This window comes from Raphanus sativus, chromosome 8 (assembly GCF_000801105.2).
Source record: "Raphanus sativus cultivar WK10039 chromosome 8, ASM80110v3, whole genome shotgun sequence".
Taxonomy (NCBI): Eukaryota; Viridiplantae; Streptophyta; class Magnoliopsida; order Brassicales; family Brassicaceae; genus Raphanus; species Raphanus sativus.
This window is the reverse complement of record NC_079518.1, coordinates 13,548,505-13,562,798: the sequence shown is the minus strand read 5'-3', so window position 1 is coordinate 13,562,798 and position 14,294 is coordinate 13,548,505. Positions and strand designations below refer to the sequence as shown.

The 14,294-nt window shown below is 33.6% G+C and overlaps 3 protein-coding genes across 3 annotated transcripts; all 3 read right to left on the bottom strand.

Moving 5' to 3' along the window:
* Nucleotides 1-467: 467 nt before the first annotated feature.
* LOC108819047 (uncharacterized) lies at nt 468-2,175 on the bottom strand. Its single transcript, XM_018592031.2, has 8 exons — nt 2,025-2,175; nt 1,851-1,932; nt 1,527-1,767; nt 1,367-1,432; nt 1,250-1,288; nt 1,042-1,164; nt 854-946; nt 468-737 (listed from the first exon to the last, which is right to left on the bottom strand). The coding sequence occupies exons 1-8, from the start codon at nt 2,164-2,166 to the stop codon at nt 597-599; spliced, it is 927 nt and encodes a 308-aa protein (XP_018447533.2). The 5' UTR covers nt 2,167-2,175; the 3' UTR covers nt 468-596.
* Nucleotides 2,176-3,809: 1,634 nt separating this feature from the next.
* On the bottom strand, nt 3,810-5,330 carry LOC108820043 (deSI-like protein At4g17486). Its single transcript, XM_056991563.1, has 5 exons — nt 5,084-5,330; nt 4,771-4,947; nt 4,396-4,683; nt 4,221-4,301; nt 3,810-4,154 (listed from the first exon to the last, which is right to left on the bottom strand). The coding sequence occupies exons 2-5, from the start codon at nt 4,943-4,945 to the stop codon at nt 4,015-4,017; spliced, it is 684 nt and encodes a 227-aa protein (XP_056847543.1). The 5' UTR covers nt 4,946-4,947; nt 5,084-5,330; the 3' UTR covers nt 3,810-4,014.
* A 1,014-nt stretch (nt 5,331-6,344) lies between these two features.
* LOC130498315 (ethylene-responsive transcription factor 6-like) lies at nt 6,345-7,436 on the bottom strand. Its single transcript, XM_056991562.1, has one exon. The coding sequence runs from the start codon at nt 7,236-7,238 to the stop codon at nt 6,384-6,386; it is 855 nt and encodes a 284-aa protein (XP_056847542.1). The 5' UTR covers nt 7,239-7,436; the 3' UTR covers nt 6,345-6,383.
* Between the last annotated feature and the right edge of the window lie 6,858 nt (nt 7,437-14,294).

Below are 14,294 nucleotides of genomic sequence, written 5' to 3'. Positions count from 1 at the left end.
AGACGAATTATGGAAAAAATTGGAGAAAAGTCTTATAAAGGATCTTCAGCATGGCACAAAAAATACCGCCAGGAATGGATCTCATAGGACGGTTCAGGGTGATGCAGTCAGACGTGAATCCTCATAAGGCAGATAGAATAGTCGATTGTAATATCGCCATATGTAATGTTTCTCATAATTTCTAATAGCATAATAAACCCGACAAAAAATGAAAAAAAAAATATACCCGTCTTTCTATCTAGTACATTTTTAAGCTTAACAAATAAAAGAGGGAAGCATAGTTTCAAAAAGAAAAAGAGGGAAGCATTGTGTTATTACACTACTTGAATGTTTAATGTTTGTTTTTATGCAATAAAAATCATATCTAGTTTGATGAAAGATTTTATGTATAAAAAGTTTGATGTATTGACTTTTTTGGAAAGTATGAACAATAACTCATTATGATGGTTTTTGAATTGACAAAACATGTATTAAAAATAGGTGATTATGCATGCGCAAGATGGAGGGAAACACTAGTTCAAAATATTATTGTATGAACTTCATAAAATGACAAAAACGACAAGAAAAGTCGGATGTTGAAGAATTTACAAAGTTGTCTACATCAAGTAAGGGACAACGTATTTCACAACATCCTCATACGCTATCATAAGGTGGTCCCCTGAGACACTCACAAATTTGACTTTTCCTACGTCATCCAATGCTTTCAGACCAATCCAGTCTTCTCTGTATAGTTTTGTCTTAAGAAGTAAACATTTTAAGTTATTACAAAACTAATCTTTTTGGGACAATTACAAAACTAATCTTCAAAGAAGAAATGAAAGAGAGAGATAGAGAGAGCGAGAGAGAGTCTCACCTGTTGAGTTGACAAAAGAGTATCGAATCCTTCATCAGTATAATATCCAAACCAAGAAGTTTCTTTAGGGATCAGTGTTGTGTCGTTCTGGAACTGTTTACCAAATTAAGAAGAAGAAAACAAAGTAATGAGCTTACAGGAACATGGTTTTATAACATCTGGATTAGAGAAAGGAGACAGTAAAGTACCATGACAAGAACTAAGTTATGTAAGCTCGTGGAACGGTCTTTGAAAATGGAGTTTCTTTCGTCAGGTCTCTCATTGTTAAGGTTTGGTAGATACTTAGAGTGTTCCAAATACTTTGTCATTTCCTGATAAACCCAAAGCCAGTAGTGTATTTGAAAACCCTTAAACAATATCGAGTTAAACCAATTGGTTAACTAATAAATTACTTACACCAGGGATCTTGACATAACCACTAGGAGCAATATGATCCTGCATAGCGATTAATCCATCAAATCATAATGATCAAATGAATTTAATATTGAATAAAGAGACAAGAGTGTTATATACTTGAACGAAGTCGTTATAGATCTCTGACTTCAAGATAGCTTCTGCTATATCACATTTTGGACCAGACTTCACACAAGAAAACCCTTACATAATTAAGCCATTGTTTTTAATTAATTAACGTGATTAAGATACATCAAGAATAGTAAAACTGAAATTATACTTTACACTTGGGGACTGCAGCGATCCCAGCATGAGGTCCTGCTAAGGAGACATAGTTGATGACAGGAGGAGCATCGTCGCAGAACTCGATAAGGCCTCTAGCGACCATATTTCCTTGAGATTGTGCAACAATGTTGTAACCTTGACTCAGCTCTTTCATCTGTTTAACTTTCTCACACGCTACACTTGCTTGTTGCATTAGTGGCATGAACCATGAGTCGTTCTCTCCGTTTCCTATCTCTCTGCAAATAAATTTAAAGACCCCTGAGATGAAAACATAGAGTCAAAGAGAAGTAAAGTGTTATTGGATGATTACAGAACTTACAAGCAAGAGCCAGGAGAGCTGGAGAGGGTGCTTAGGAGTTGCGTGAAGTTACTAACTCCACCTGAGCATTGATCTCCAATTCCTATTTTTTTAAATTAATGTATTTGTTTTTATTCATATAATCAAAAAGGAAAAGCATTAAAAATCTGAAGAAGAAAAAAAAAGGGTAACTACCGTGAAACACTATAAATGGAATAGCGTTTGAAAACGGAGCTTTTGAGAATAGCACGGCGGCCACCGTTAGAAGGAGAAGAGGTCGCTGGAGAGTTTTGGCCATGAATGATTGAGATCTATCGAATTTGATTAGACTCAACATTCTATTATGCTATCGTGTATTAAGAGACAAAGTCTTGACAAAAAAACAAGAGTCGAGTCAAAGTTAAATATTTTTTCTCATCTTATTCAATATATGAGAACTGATTGTTTGTGAATATATGTGAGAGTATTAAGAGTCAAAGTTAAAAAAGAGTCAAAGTCAAATAATAGTATTACCATATAGTATTAACTTTCAACTTTTTCAACAAAATATCATCTTTTATTAATTTGATTCTAATCGGTCAGTCTTTGAAGCTACCTAAATGGGAACCAAAAATAGTTTATATGGGGAAACAAATATTTTGTGCTGGAGTTCCTTTTGCAAAGATGTCGATCTGCACACTAAGTATTCAACCGAGAGTTTGAGGTGATTTGTATTAAAATGACAAATCCACTGTTATTCAAACATGAACTTTAAAAACTCATTTAAAATCCACTGTTATTGAACTTGACATTTTCGTAAAGTACTCTGAAATCCACTGTTAAGTTGTTGAGTTTTAAAATTTTAAGGTGATTTTAGGGTATTTGGGTGGAGTTTCTTAGTTAAAAAATTAAAACTCAAATCCCATGGTTTTAGATGATATTCTAGAGTAGTTTAACAAAAATCACCTAAATCTCTGTAACTTATTAAAATCATCTAAAACTCCACTAAAAATCAAATCACATCAAATGTTAAATTGAATACACCAAAAAGAAATTATAAGTGAAATAAAAGATGGTAAAGAGAGAAATATCGTTTTGAAACCAAAGTAGGCCAAACGTTTTTCATCTTTAATCTTTTTTTTTGTAACACATCGTTTTCTATCTTTAATCAAATTTACAAATTTAGGCAATCCGATTCTGAAGATCAAACATGTCCTGTCCTGTAAAGACTTCTATTGCTGAAATCATACAAGATCAGGAGATTTCTTTGTTAAGGTTACTAGTTAGCTCAAATATTAGAAAACAAAGAAAGCCACATTAATATTGCTGCAGCCTTACCATCCTTAAATGGGATCAAAGACATCACGTGGGACCTAGAGACAGAACCAAAGATCAGAATGTTCATTTGGAAGGCAGCAAGTAATGCAATTTAGTATGCTGAAAAAAAGTTTTTTTTTTTTAGAAAAGGGCAATGAAATTACAATTGTTTTCGGCTGATAATATCCTTTCAAGAGGCATGTCAGTTGATTCACGTTGTCAGTCAGATTTGTGGAATGGAAGGCGAATCTATCAACCATGTTCTCTTCGCTTGCTCTATAGCTCGTCAGGTTTGGGCGTCTTATTCTTTACCCTTTCCAACTCGTGGTTTTGGTGAAAGCTCTCTTTACTCAAACATATATTATGTTCTCATGCTGGGAAAGAATGGCCTTATTCCACTGCATCTCCGAAGAAATGCTCCTTGGGTATTGTGGACTTGTGAAATAAAACATGAACTCTTTCTTCTTTGAAGGAGTAATCTCAAATTCTCTCTGCATTGCCTACTATATCAAGACATCAATTTCCATGTGAAGGAGGAGGGGGAGAGGGCTTGATCCTTCCCTACCCGAGAAGACAGCATCCGTTTATTTCTCTATTGATCTTAACGACCAATAAAATTTCATATACAAATTTTATACTGAAAGCAAACAATATACGAAAGATACGGTGAAATCTAATGCAAAAAGGGTGTTCCAATTTTAATAAAATCTTGAATTAAGTTTTTATTTTTTTACATTCCTGAAATGAGAAGAATACTAAATCGATTTCCAGCAGAGCAATGAGCCAAAAAGACCAAATATCACTTGACTCCCTTCGGGTTTCCATGGCTTACTACGTCGTGTAACGCTCTGCAATGATTGGTTGGATTGCTTAAAGAAGGAAAGTCTTCTCAATGGATCCCCTCTCTGGTAAGTCGCACTGGTTTGTTTTGTAGATACACAACCTCTCTGTCTACTACATTTATAAGACGATGCTCTGGTCCTTCTTCATCTGACACAGAAGACGCCTCTGAGTTTGATTCATCCTCATCTACATTTTGGAGAAATTAGGAACATAGTGTTCATCATAAAAAACTCTCATAAGTTAGGAGCTTACCAGAGAACTCAAGGCGTTCGGAAGGAGCACTAACAGCTGTAAGCTGAATGCTTTCCGGTAGAAGACAATTACAGAACGAACCTGAAAAAACTCAAAAAAGGACACGATTGGTTTTGTTGAAAACGAGCTTGTGAGATGATAACAAGGGAAAAAGGTTTTTGTATCTTATTATTACCGACTCGGGCAAGGCGATTGATCCAACCAGGAACAGGCTTTCCAGTGAGCTGGAAGCATACTTGTTCGGTGAAATGGTTGCAGTTCTTGGCAATCAAGTGGTAAGTGTCACCGTGGTATTTTCTTGAAAGCTTCTCCATGTAGGAGCGGAAATCAGAACGGGACATGGTTGTAGTTCCCAGCAAAAGGGAGCGTCTGTAGATGAAGCCTGGGCAGTTCTTGGGTTCGACCTCGTATACCCCACTCGTTGGGTACTCGTGAGCTCCATAGCAATACTCCAAACCATGAGCTAGAAAGAAGTTTAGTAAACTAAGTTCAAATGTTTTTTTAAAAAAAAAGTAATGAACAGTCAAAATTGGGAGAATAAAGAACATACACTCGATGCCAGAATGGAAAATGCCGATACCAAACCAATAAAGGTAATTGTTGACAGGTGTTAGATCATAGACATTGAGATAAACCGGAGTAAACCGGGCCTCCTCTCCAGTGTACTTCTCCTCTTCCCTCTCATCGCTTGAACATGAGCTTGAGCTCAAAGTAGGCACCCACATTTCTTAACACACGAAAAAAGTGACAATCAAATGTTGCACAATCTAGACGAGAATCATTGGGAACTTGAAGCATACGATCCAATGGGAAAACTTCAATGAGGATAGATGGAGAGATTTGATTCAGACAGGATTGTGAACCTGGGAAGGAAGGAGATCAAATCAAACAGGAGATTACTAGCAAATCTGGGAAGTACATCTAACGCATATCGCTCGAATTGCAGATCGGGAAACGAAATTGAAATTGGGACCGTGTATCTTCTTCATCTAATCGGGAAACGAAATTGAAATTGAAATATGCTCAGATTTAGTGTATCATTAGATTAAAAATGGTCACAAATCATTAATTAAATAATAATAACCTTTAAAATAATTAGCTTTGGTGAAAAAATCTGTCAATTTTGTTTGAAATGGCATATTGGAAAGTTCAACCAATATCCTTAAAAGAATAACCAACATGAGTTGGATTAGTGGTGATTAATCCGAGGGACATTCAGATCTAATAAGATGAAATTCTGATATGATTCTAGTTACAAAAAAAAAAATTCTGATATGATTCTTGTTAAACACATGACTGCAGAATTACATTCATATGAATACCCAAAAAAAGATTTGCGGTGGATTGTATTATCCACCAGATATTAGATTTATGTTTTTAATAGATCTGAGTTTATTCATTTTCTTTAACAATAAAAAGTCCTTAAAAGAAAAATCTCCAAAACCAAAACTATAATTTGTGAAAATGAGGTATTACCAAACCGAAGAAAGTAACGTTTAATTGAAGTCTTTAAGATGTTACATGCGAAGCCAAAAAGAGAAGGGATAGACGGTTCGTATAAAATGTTTCACGTGGCATTTCCTATTTGGTAAATGTGAATTAAAGTTTCCCGTTTAGGGATGATATTGTGACTTGTTTGTTGTATTTATGTAGGCAGTACAAAAGAGGGAGAAGTGGTACAAAAGAGGGAGAAGTCAGACGAAGGCCAAGGGCAAAGAGAAAAAGAAACTTTAGTTCAAAAAAAAAAAGAAAAAAAAAAGTTTAATAGTGAGCCTAAACATGCAAACGGAGTCGTACCTCGTGTATTAATCTATCGAAAATTAATACACACATGGGAAATAATCGAATAGTTCAAAGTCAATAGAACGGTACCTCGTGTTCTTCTTTTGATATTGAAACTTGAAAGTTGAAGAGAAAGTCGTAAAAAAAAAAAAGTCGTACTAAATAAAAATAAATAAATGAATTAATTTCCTCGACTGTGCAACAAAAGAAAGCACTTCGAAACCCGGCCACAGCGATTTAACATCCTTACTGCTGGGGCGCTGGACCCTTTCGAGGGATATTTGGGAAAGTGACTGCCCAGACACCAGAGATATCAAAAAAAAAACAAAAGAAAGCAAGAGATCATACGAACACGTATACACCGTAGTTCCACGTCAACATTTACACAACAGACAATCGTGGATAACCAAACGGAGGGTGTGGAGATAACGGCGATAAAAGCGGCATGCTCATAAACTCCGTCAAATCCCAGTCATCAACCGCCGTCAAACTCGACGTTTCCGTCTCAACGGCGTGACTCTCCTCCGTCTTTACCACTTTCGCAACCACCTTCACCTCTTCTTCTTCTTCCTCTCCGTCTCGCTTCCGTTTGTTCTGTCCAACCTCAGCGCGTGCACTCCACGTCCCTACCTCAAGCGGGAAATTCACAATGGCCTTTGACCCTCTGAGCTTAAACGCCGCTTGGTCGTAAGCCCTAGCGGCTTCGATCGCCGTGTCAAAAGTCCCGAGCCAAACCCTAGTTCCCCGACGGTTGGGATCTCTGATCTCCGCCGCGAACTTCCCCCACGGCCTCATCCTCACTCCTCTGTAATGCCTCTTCTCTTCTTCGGCCACGTGTACGGGAAGCTGCTCCGGTTCAGGATTCCCGGTTGCGAATTGGATCCACTCGGTTCTGTTCGGCGGTTCGATCTTCAAAGCCGGTTTCCGGTTCGATCGCGAGGCTGAACCAGTAACCACGCGAGGATTCGATTGGAACGTGAAAGATTGGTTCGATGCTAGTGAAATTTCAGCTTTCGCCTCCGGTTCGAATTCGAGCGAGTCGGTTATTTCCGGTTTAATTTCAAATTCAGTAAAATCGAACCCGGTTTGATCAAATGAACCGAAGATTGAAAAATCGGAGCTGGTTTCTGAAGCTATCCATGGATTGGTGGTGGTGACATTAGGCAGAGGAGATGATTCGTCGAGAAGATGCTTCTTGATGAAGGAGAGAGCTGATGCTTCGCTTGGCGTGGCCATTTGTGGAGAAAACAGAGAATCTAAGGAGGAAGGATGATTGATTAATAAAGAAAGGTTTTGATTTGACAGTGGAGAAGGGAGTGGGAATGTATATATAGGACTTAGGAAAGAGTCGAGTCAATGAGAGACTCCTTCAAAGCAACATCCTCTCGTGTATTTTAAAATTCAAAATATAAATAATCAAGTGCGGAAGGGTGTACTATACCAGTGTATTTCATCATTTTTAAACCGTTAGATTATAGTATAAACCACCAGTCAATGGTATGATCGTGTGGTTCATCGATGGCAGCTGAGGTGAAAATTAAACAAATAATTAAAAAAAAAAAACTCCTTAGGCTGCGCAATCTAATCTATCAGGGGCTTTTAGATGTATTATAATGTTGTTTTCGTAGATTACGCAAGAACTGATCGACTCGTGCATACATAACAAAGGTTAATCAAAAGATTAACACTCCTAACTATAAAAGAAATGATATCTGATTAAATTACTTACTAGTTGTAAGAAATTGTTCACATGTATGCATTTTCGACATCAAATGTTATCGGCCGTGTGTCAGCTCAATTGTGGATATTTTGGTTGCAACAACGACTAAAACCACGTTTCTTTAAATGTTGGTGTCCGAATGGAGTAGCGAGACAAATGCAGTTCTCCTGCCACATGCAGTTCTCCCGTACTGCATTCACCATTCACCATATTTTGTTTGTAAAAGCAGTTCAAGCAGGAAATCTGCATGCAGTTCAAATTTTTTTGCCTTTTTGTGGAAAAAGCAGGAGATCTGCATGCGGATCTCACCCGCCAACATTTGGTGGTGTTGATCTGCTTTTATTTGTTTGGTCAATAAATAACTTTGTTACAACACATAATTTTAAAATATATTTATTTAGTTTTATGAATATAATATTTTTATTTATTTTATCTACAACTTTAACAATACAAAATTATCATTCTCTACTTATTATTTTTTACATATAATTTTTACATTTTTTAAATAATTATATTAATATAATGCATATTTCAATTATAATATATTATGTATATCTATAGTAATATAGTTTAAATATGTATACTAATGTAAGAGTTGCGTACTTTTTATTACACAAATATATAGTAATATAATTTAAATACGTATACTTATGAAAAGAGATATATATTTCATTTATATATTTAATTATGAAAATATATAGTAATCTAAATGAAATATGAACAATAATGGAAGAGGTATATCATTAAATTTTACTTTAAAATTGTGACATTATGGATTTAGTGCAATATTTTTTGTTATTTATGTACTATATTTATATATTATATACTTTGATATATTTTATTATAATCTTTTAAACATTTAATCTATTTTATTTGAATTTTTATTATTTAAAACTATAATATCTGTATGTTCTGATTGATCTGCATTTCTTCTGCATATTCTGTATTTCTCATGTTTGATCTGCTTGATCTGCACTTCTCCTACTTGATCTGCTTGATCTGCACTTCACCTGCTTGATCCGCTTGATCCGCTTGATCTGCACTTTTCCTGCTTGATCCGCTTGATCTGCTTGATCTGCACTGCTTGAACCGTTTTTACCATTCGAAGCCCAATAAAAACTGTTTTCAACTGTTACTCGACATCATATTTGTTTTGTTGGAATAAAAGAAACCATGAGACTAGATTCTCCTTGTCGACGATGTTTCGTGTAGTTTCGAACATCTGATAGACAAAGACCGATGGAATTCTCATCTTGCCGTCCAGAAACATATATAAAAGGAACCAATAATTTTAAGTTGAGCATATAATTTATCAATCCAGTCATATATCGGGATAATATATCCCTTACAACTATTTTTGGTTTCTAAATTTCAGACCAATCAGTTATTTTCATTTCAGTATGGTTGTTTCGTGCTGTCATATATTTGAAAATTAAATGTTTGTAAGATAAAGAAAAAATTGCATTCTCAACTGTATTTATAAATTTGTAATGCTTTTGTAACTATGATTTAATTTGAAGTTGCATATTTTAGCTATGTCTTTGCATACAAACGCAAAACTCTTGTTTTTTTCTTTGTTAAAGACACGAACATATATTTATTTGGCCATGACATACTGGGTACATAAGAATAAGATGAGTACTTAATAATTGAGCTAGGGAATCCTAATACTTTAAACTTATAATCTCAACTCTCAAGTATTCTACAATAACAAACCATGTGGCAGCCTTTACTGTTCTAGAACGTAATCTATGCTTTTTACGTTTTCATACGACTGTGCTTACTTCATCTCTTATGTTGGTTGAATTCATCACAGATACTTTATTTGCTCCTGAAGAATTATAATACATCACGAATATTTCAAAGTTGGTTCATACGTGAACTTAATATAAAAGCGAATAATCATCTATTTTTCTTTAACCACAAGTATTCTGAATGTTTTACCAAAAAAAAAGTATTCTGAATGAAGATTATATTCAGAATATGTATGTAGAAACACCAACATACATATTATTACACTAGTAGTGTAGTGTCTTACAAAAAAAAAACATTAGTAGTGTTAACAGAAGAACATTAAAAATACTATCCGACATTTCCTTAGAGCTAGCAAATATCACATCCTAACACATGGTAAAATCTATTGTTTCTCATTTTCATCATTGTATTCGATCCTTATCTAATATGATTTTGTTTTATTTTATTTTATTTTATTTTATTTTTTGTAACTTATTTTAGTTTTTTTTTTTTGCTATCATCCGTTTGATGAATCTTAATAATAATCGTTGGAGCTCAACCAAGTGGTGATTACTTCTTTCCATTTCTTCGTGATATGTAGTGATTTTCTGCAGGTCTTTCAATTTTTTTTCACATTTGTTCACAGAAAATTCGTGGATCATAAACTCATATTACTCTAGTTAACAAAATTATAAGATGATGAAACTTCATCATAATCCTATTAACGGAGAAGACATTATTAATTGATGAGAAATCGCATGTTAGGGCATCTGCAATGGTACACAAAAACTTACTCTATATTTCACTCTAAAATATAGTAATTCTATTATCGAGTTGAATTTGCTCCAATAGTTCACTTTATAATAGAGTTAATTTATAAATAGAGTGAATTATAGAATAATGTTGCTTTTCCATTCCAAATTAATAGAGTTACTCTATCTATCTTATTAAAACAGGAACATTACAACTTCTTCTATGTGGATTTTTAAAGATGGACCTCATATATTTAAATTAAATGTCTCATTCTTTATATATAATACGTACCATACTCTAACTTTGCATTGATGTATTTCCTTAAATGCAGTTCTTCTTTTTGTACCCATATTCCATATATGATTTTTACATTTATTACATGTCGATTTAAATAAGATATATACTAAGAATATTAGAAATATTAATCGTTCTATAATTACCCTATACAATTTATTTTAAATTGATCAGTATACTTTCATTGGCCATATTAATTTTATTAGTACGAATAACATTAGATAGATAAGTCATAGACACATACAAAGATATGACTATTCTTATAACTATGTTGGACCTAATCTACTTTCTAAAACAAATAACACATGGCTTCATATATTGTATAGAATATAGTAATATTGTATAGTATTATATTTATACAGTAATACTAAAAACAAACCAAACTGAAATATAATATATATCAAAAATGCTTTGAACCATTACACACAAAATATATTAGACCTCAGAGATCAAATTTATTTTGAAATTACGTAATAATTATTTTAAAAAATTAAATTTCGTAATGTACAAAAAAACATAAGTTTTATATAAAATTTTGTGTTACAATAAAAAGACACAACTCGCGATTGCAAAATGTTATTGTTACATACGAAAGACAGTTTTGATATTGTTCTTTAAACACAAAATTGAATATACAAACTCGATACTACATAAAACTAAATAATATAGAATACATTTTAAAAATAAAACCTGTGCGGGTGTGCATATGTTTATATAATATATAAATATATTATGTTATACATATTTTCATATAAATAATCTCCCAATGTAAGTTTATATGATAAATGTTGAAAATACAAACTATATAGCACTATATATTTAAAATAATATAGAAAAAATTACTTTACGTTATCATAAATTTTAAAAATCAAATTTAAAAATTAAACACATTGCTTATTTAAACACATTAGTACACATTGTTATTTATCAAAATTTTATATTTGTACACATTGCGATCATGTATAACATTTAGTAAAAAACAAAGATAAAAAAAAAATTGACTCCCGCTCGGTCGAGCGGGTCATGATCTAGTTTTAAAGTAAAATATAGAGTAAGTTTTTGTGTTCTATTGGAGATGGTCTTAGTTCAGTTCAGAGACTGATTCTCCTCTAATGTAAAAGTGTTAACTTCATGTATGGCTAGGCGTCATAAGTCTCTAACTCTCACGTAGAATACACAATCTGTCTGTCGTTGGTGGACCAGCCCGCAAGAACATAATTAGTCAGGTTTTCGCCTAGACACCTTTCATGTTGAATCCAAAAAGAACTATCAATTGACGAAATCCAAGTCTCATAGAGCTAGACATAACATTCATATAGTTGCAACTGCTACAAACGAAATAAAACTTGGTTACATTTTAAATCAACGTCTTTGGAGTGTTTTTTTCCCAAAGAAGAAAGAAATGAAGAACGAAATATGAATCCTCTTTTTCAAAAAAAAGAAAGAAACAGGGTACATAAAGAAAGAAGTACTAAGTTGACAAAAAAAACTATCTCTAGGATCTTTTTTTTTTCCATCTTAAGAGTTTTATTTACGGATCTAAACCCAAAGACCAAAGTACAAGAACAAACCCAAAATACAATGAGCTAAACTAAAAAACCGAGAAAGGGCCTAAAGCCCAAACGAAGTATCTAGTCGCATCTCCTCTCGCCACGCGTCGAGACATGCGCAGACGATTCCACGTATCGAAACTCACACGAACACGCGTCATTCTGAGACGCCACCGACCTACATCACCGGAGAAGACGCAAACCACCACTGGTTTCGCCGGGACACGCCGGTGCCTGCAGTCGCCTCACCCATTCCTCCTAGGCTCCATTGAACGGAGAGCTTCATCGAGAACATCCCCGAGATCTCATCCAGAGCCGCTTGAGTCACCATCGCCATCGTCGAAGCTTCCTTCACCGGAGAGCATACATCGAGAATAGAAAACTCATCCGGAAGCGAAGCCACCATACTCACCAAAGTCATCAATCGGAAACCAGAGAGTCTCAAAACCGAAGCCGCCGTCGAGACGCATGTACCGTACGACGCGGAGGCAGAAGCCGGCCGTTCGCCTGAAAAGACAAGGCACCACGCCGGAGTCAAAGCCGGCCGACCATCAAAAGAAGATGCACCGCCGGAGACAAAGAAAGATATAAACATAAAAAAAAAACCGATCACACAGAGAAGTAAAAAGAGAAGCCGGACCGACGGTGGCTATGAGAATCCAGTCGTCGGCCGGAGACTGAAATCACGCCGGAAGTTTGTTTTTGATAGAGAGAAGGCGGAGCTCTACATGTGATGACCTTACCATTCTTGTCTCTAACTATCTCTAGGATCTTATGTACCTTTGAGTTATGAGACCAAAAAAAAAAAAGAATTTGAGACGAAAGAAAAACTGTAAATGAAATCATATATTTACTGTGTGAGACCAAATAATCGATCGATTGACCAATATTACAGCTTTGCGTATTATAAGTATATATATCATCGGCTTAATAGGTCCTGGATAATTGTAGAATACTCGTGTTTTTAATTTTATAATCTATTTCTTTGGCTGCAAATCTAGCGAAGGGCATAAAATTTGTTTGTTTTCTGCCCGACATGGCCGGCATGCCATGTGCATCTCGTTCAGCGTCATTACTCATGCACTATTGATGAATGATGTTGGTTTGTTTAAGAGTTTTTGTAGGGCTCACCTCCTCCGAGAACCAATAGTATTTAATTATTCAGATTTAATTTTTTAAAAATAAAATAATAAAATTATTTTCAAGTTATAATATATTTTAAAAAGAAATAAAAAATAATAACAATTACAAAATTAATATTGTTAACACCATCAACAAAATACTAAATCTTAAACCTTTAGCTAAACCTCTGGATAAATTCTAAATTCTACATTATAAAATTTAATTTTAAACAACAAACCCTAAATCTTTAACTATAAGTCCTAAACACTAAATTATAAACAATAAATTCAAAATCATAAATACTAAACATTAAATCCTTGGATAAACTCTGAACCTTTTGATAAATTTTAAACCTTAGATTTTAAAATTTATCTAAGATTAGAGCTTAGTGCTTTAAGGTTTAACATTAATGTTTATGATTTAGAGTTTATGATTTATGTAAAAATTTAGGGTTTATAATTTAGGGTTTAGGGTTTAATATTTTACTGAAAGTATTAACAATATTAAAAAATCTTTTTTGGTAGTTACTATTATTTTTATCTACTTTTTTAGATTTTAAATATGAAATAATAAATATTACTCATTCTGTTTCATAATAAGTGTCATTCTAACATACTCTCTCCGTTTCAATTTATTTGTCGTTCTAGACTTCGGCACACAGATTAATAAAACATTTAATTTTGTATATTTACTAGATAAAAACATCATTACCAATACACCTAATTAGATTTCAACTAATAGAAAAATAGATTAAATTAAAAAGTCAATAAATTTTGCATTGAAATCATAAAACGACACTTATTTTGAAACGAAAATTTTGCTCCAAAACGACATATAATTCGAAACGGAGGGAGTATTTTTCTTGTTACAGAAAAATGTCACTTTACAATTTCAATGCAAAATATATTTATTTTCAGCTGAAAATTAATTGCAAACTGCATTGATTTTATAAAATAATTTTATTTATCTAAAATACTATTGATCAAAGAGATGTAATTAATAATAATTTACATATATTTCCAATCATTTTCTTAAATATGTGAAAAATATTAAAGTGACACTTATTCAGAAATGGAATTAATATTGGTTGTTGAATATGTAGGTTCACTCTAAGGATTA

Bases quoted from the DNA above. Each gene is read 5' to 3' on its own strand.
- LOC108819047 (XM_018592031.2), bottom strand. From the start codon at position 2,166: ATGTTGAGTCTAATCAAATTCGATAGATCTCAATCATTCATGGCCAAA. The intron at 1,933-2,024 runs GTAGTTACCCTT...TTAAAAAAATAG, and splicing joins TCCATTTATAGTGTTTCACG to GAATTGGAGATCAATGCTCA. The intron at 947-1,041 runs GTACTTTACTGT...TTTGGTAAACAG, and splicing joins ATAACTTAGTTCTTGTCATG to TTCCAGAACGACACAACACT.
- LOC108820043 (XM_056991563.1), bottom strand. From the start codon at position 4,945: ATGTGGGTGCCTACTTTGAGCTCAAGCTCATGTTCAAGCGATGAGAGG. The intron at 4,302-4,395 runs GTAATAATAAGA...GAGTTTTTTCAG, and splicing joins CAATCGCCTTGCCCGAGTCG to GTTCGTTCTGTAATTGTCTT. The intron at 4,155-4,220 runs GTAAGCTCCTAA...TCCAAAATGTAG, and splicing joins CGAACGCCTTGAGTTCTCTG to ATGAGGATGAATCAAACTCA.
- LOC130498315 (XM_056991562.1), bottom strand. From the start codon at position 7,238: ATGGCCACGCCAAGCGAAGCATCAGCTCTCTCCTTCATCAAGAAGCAT.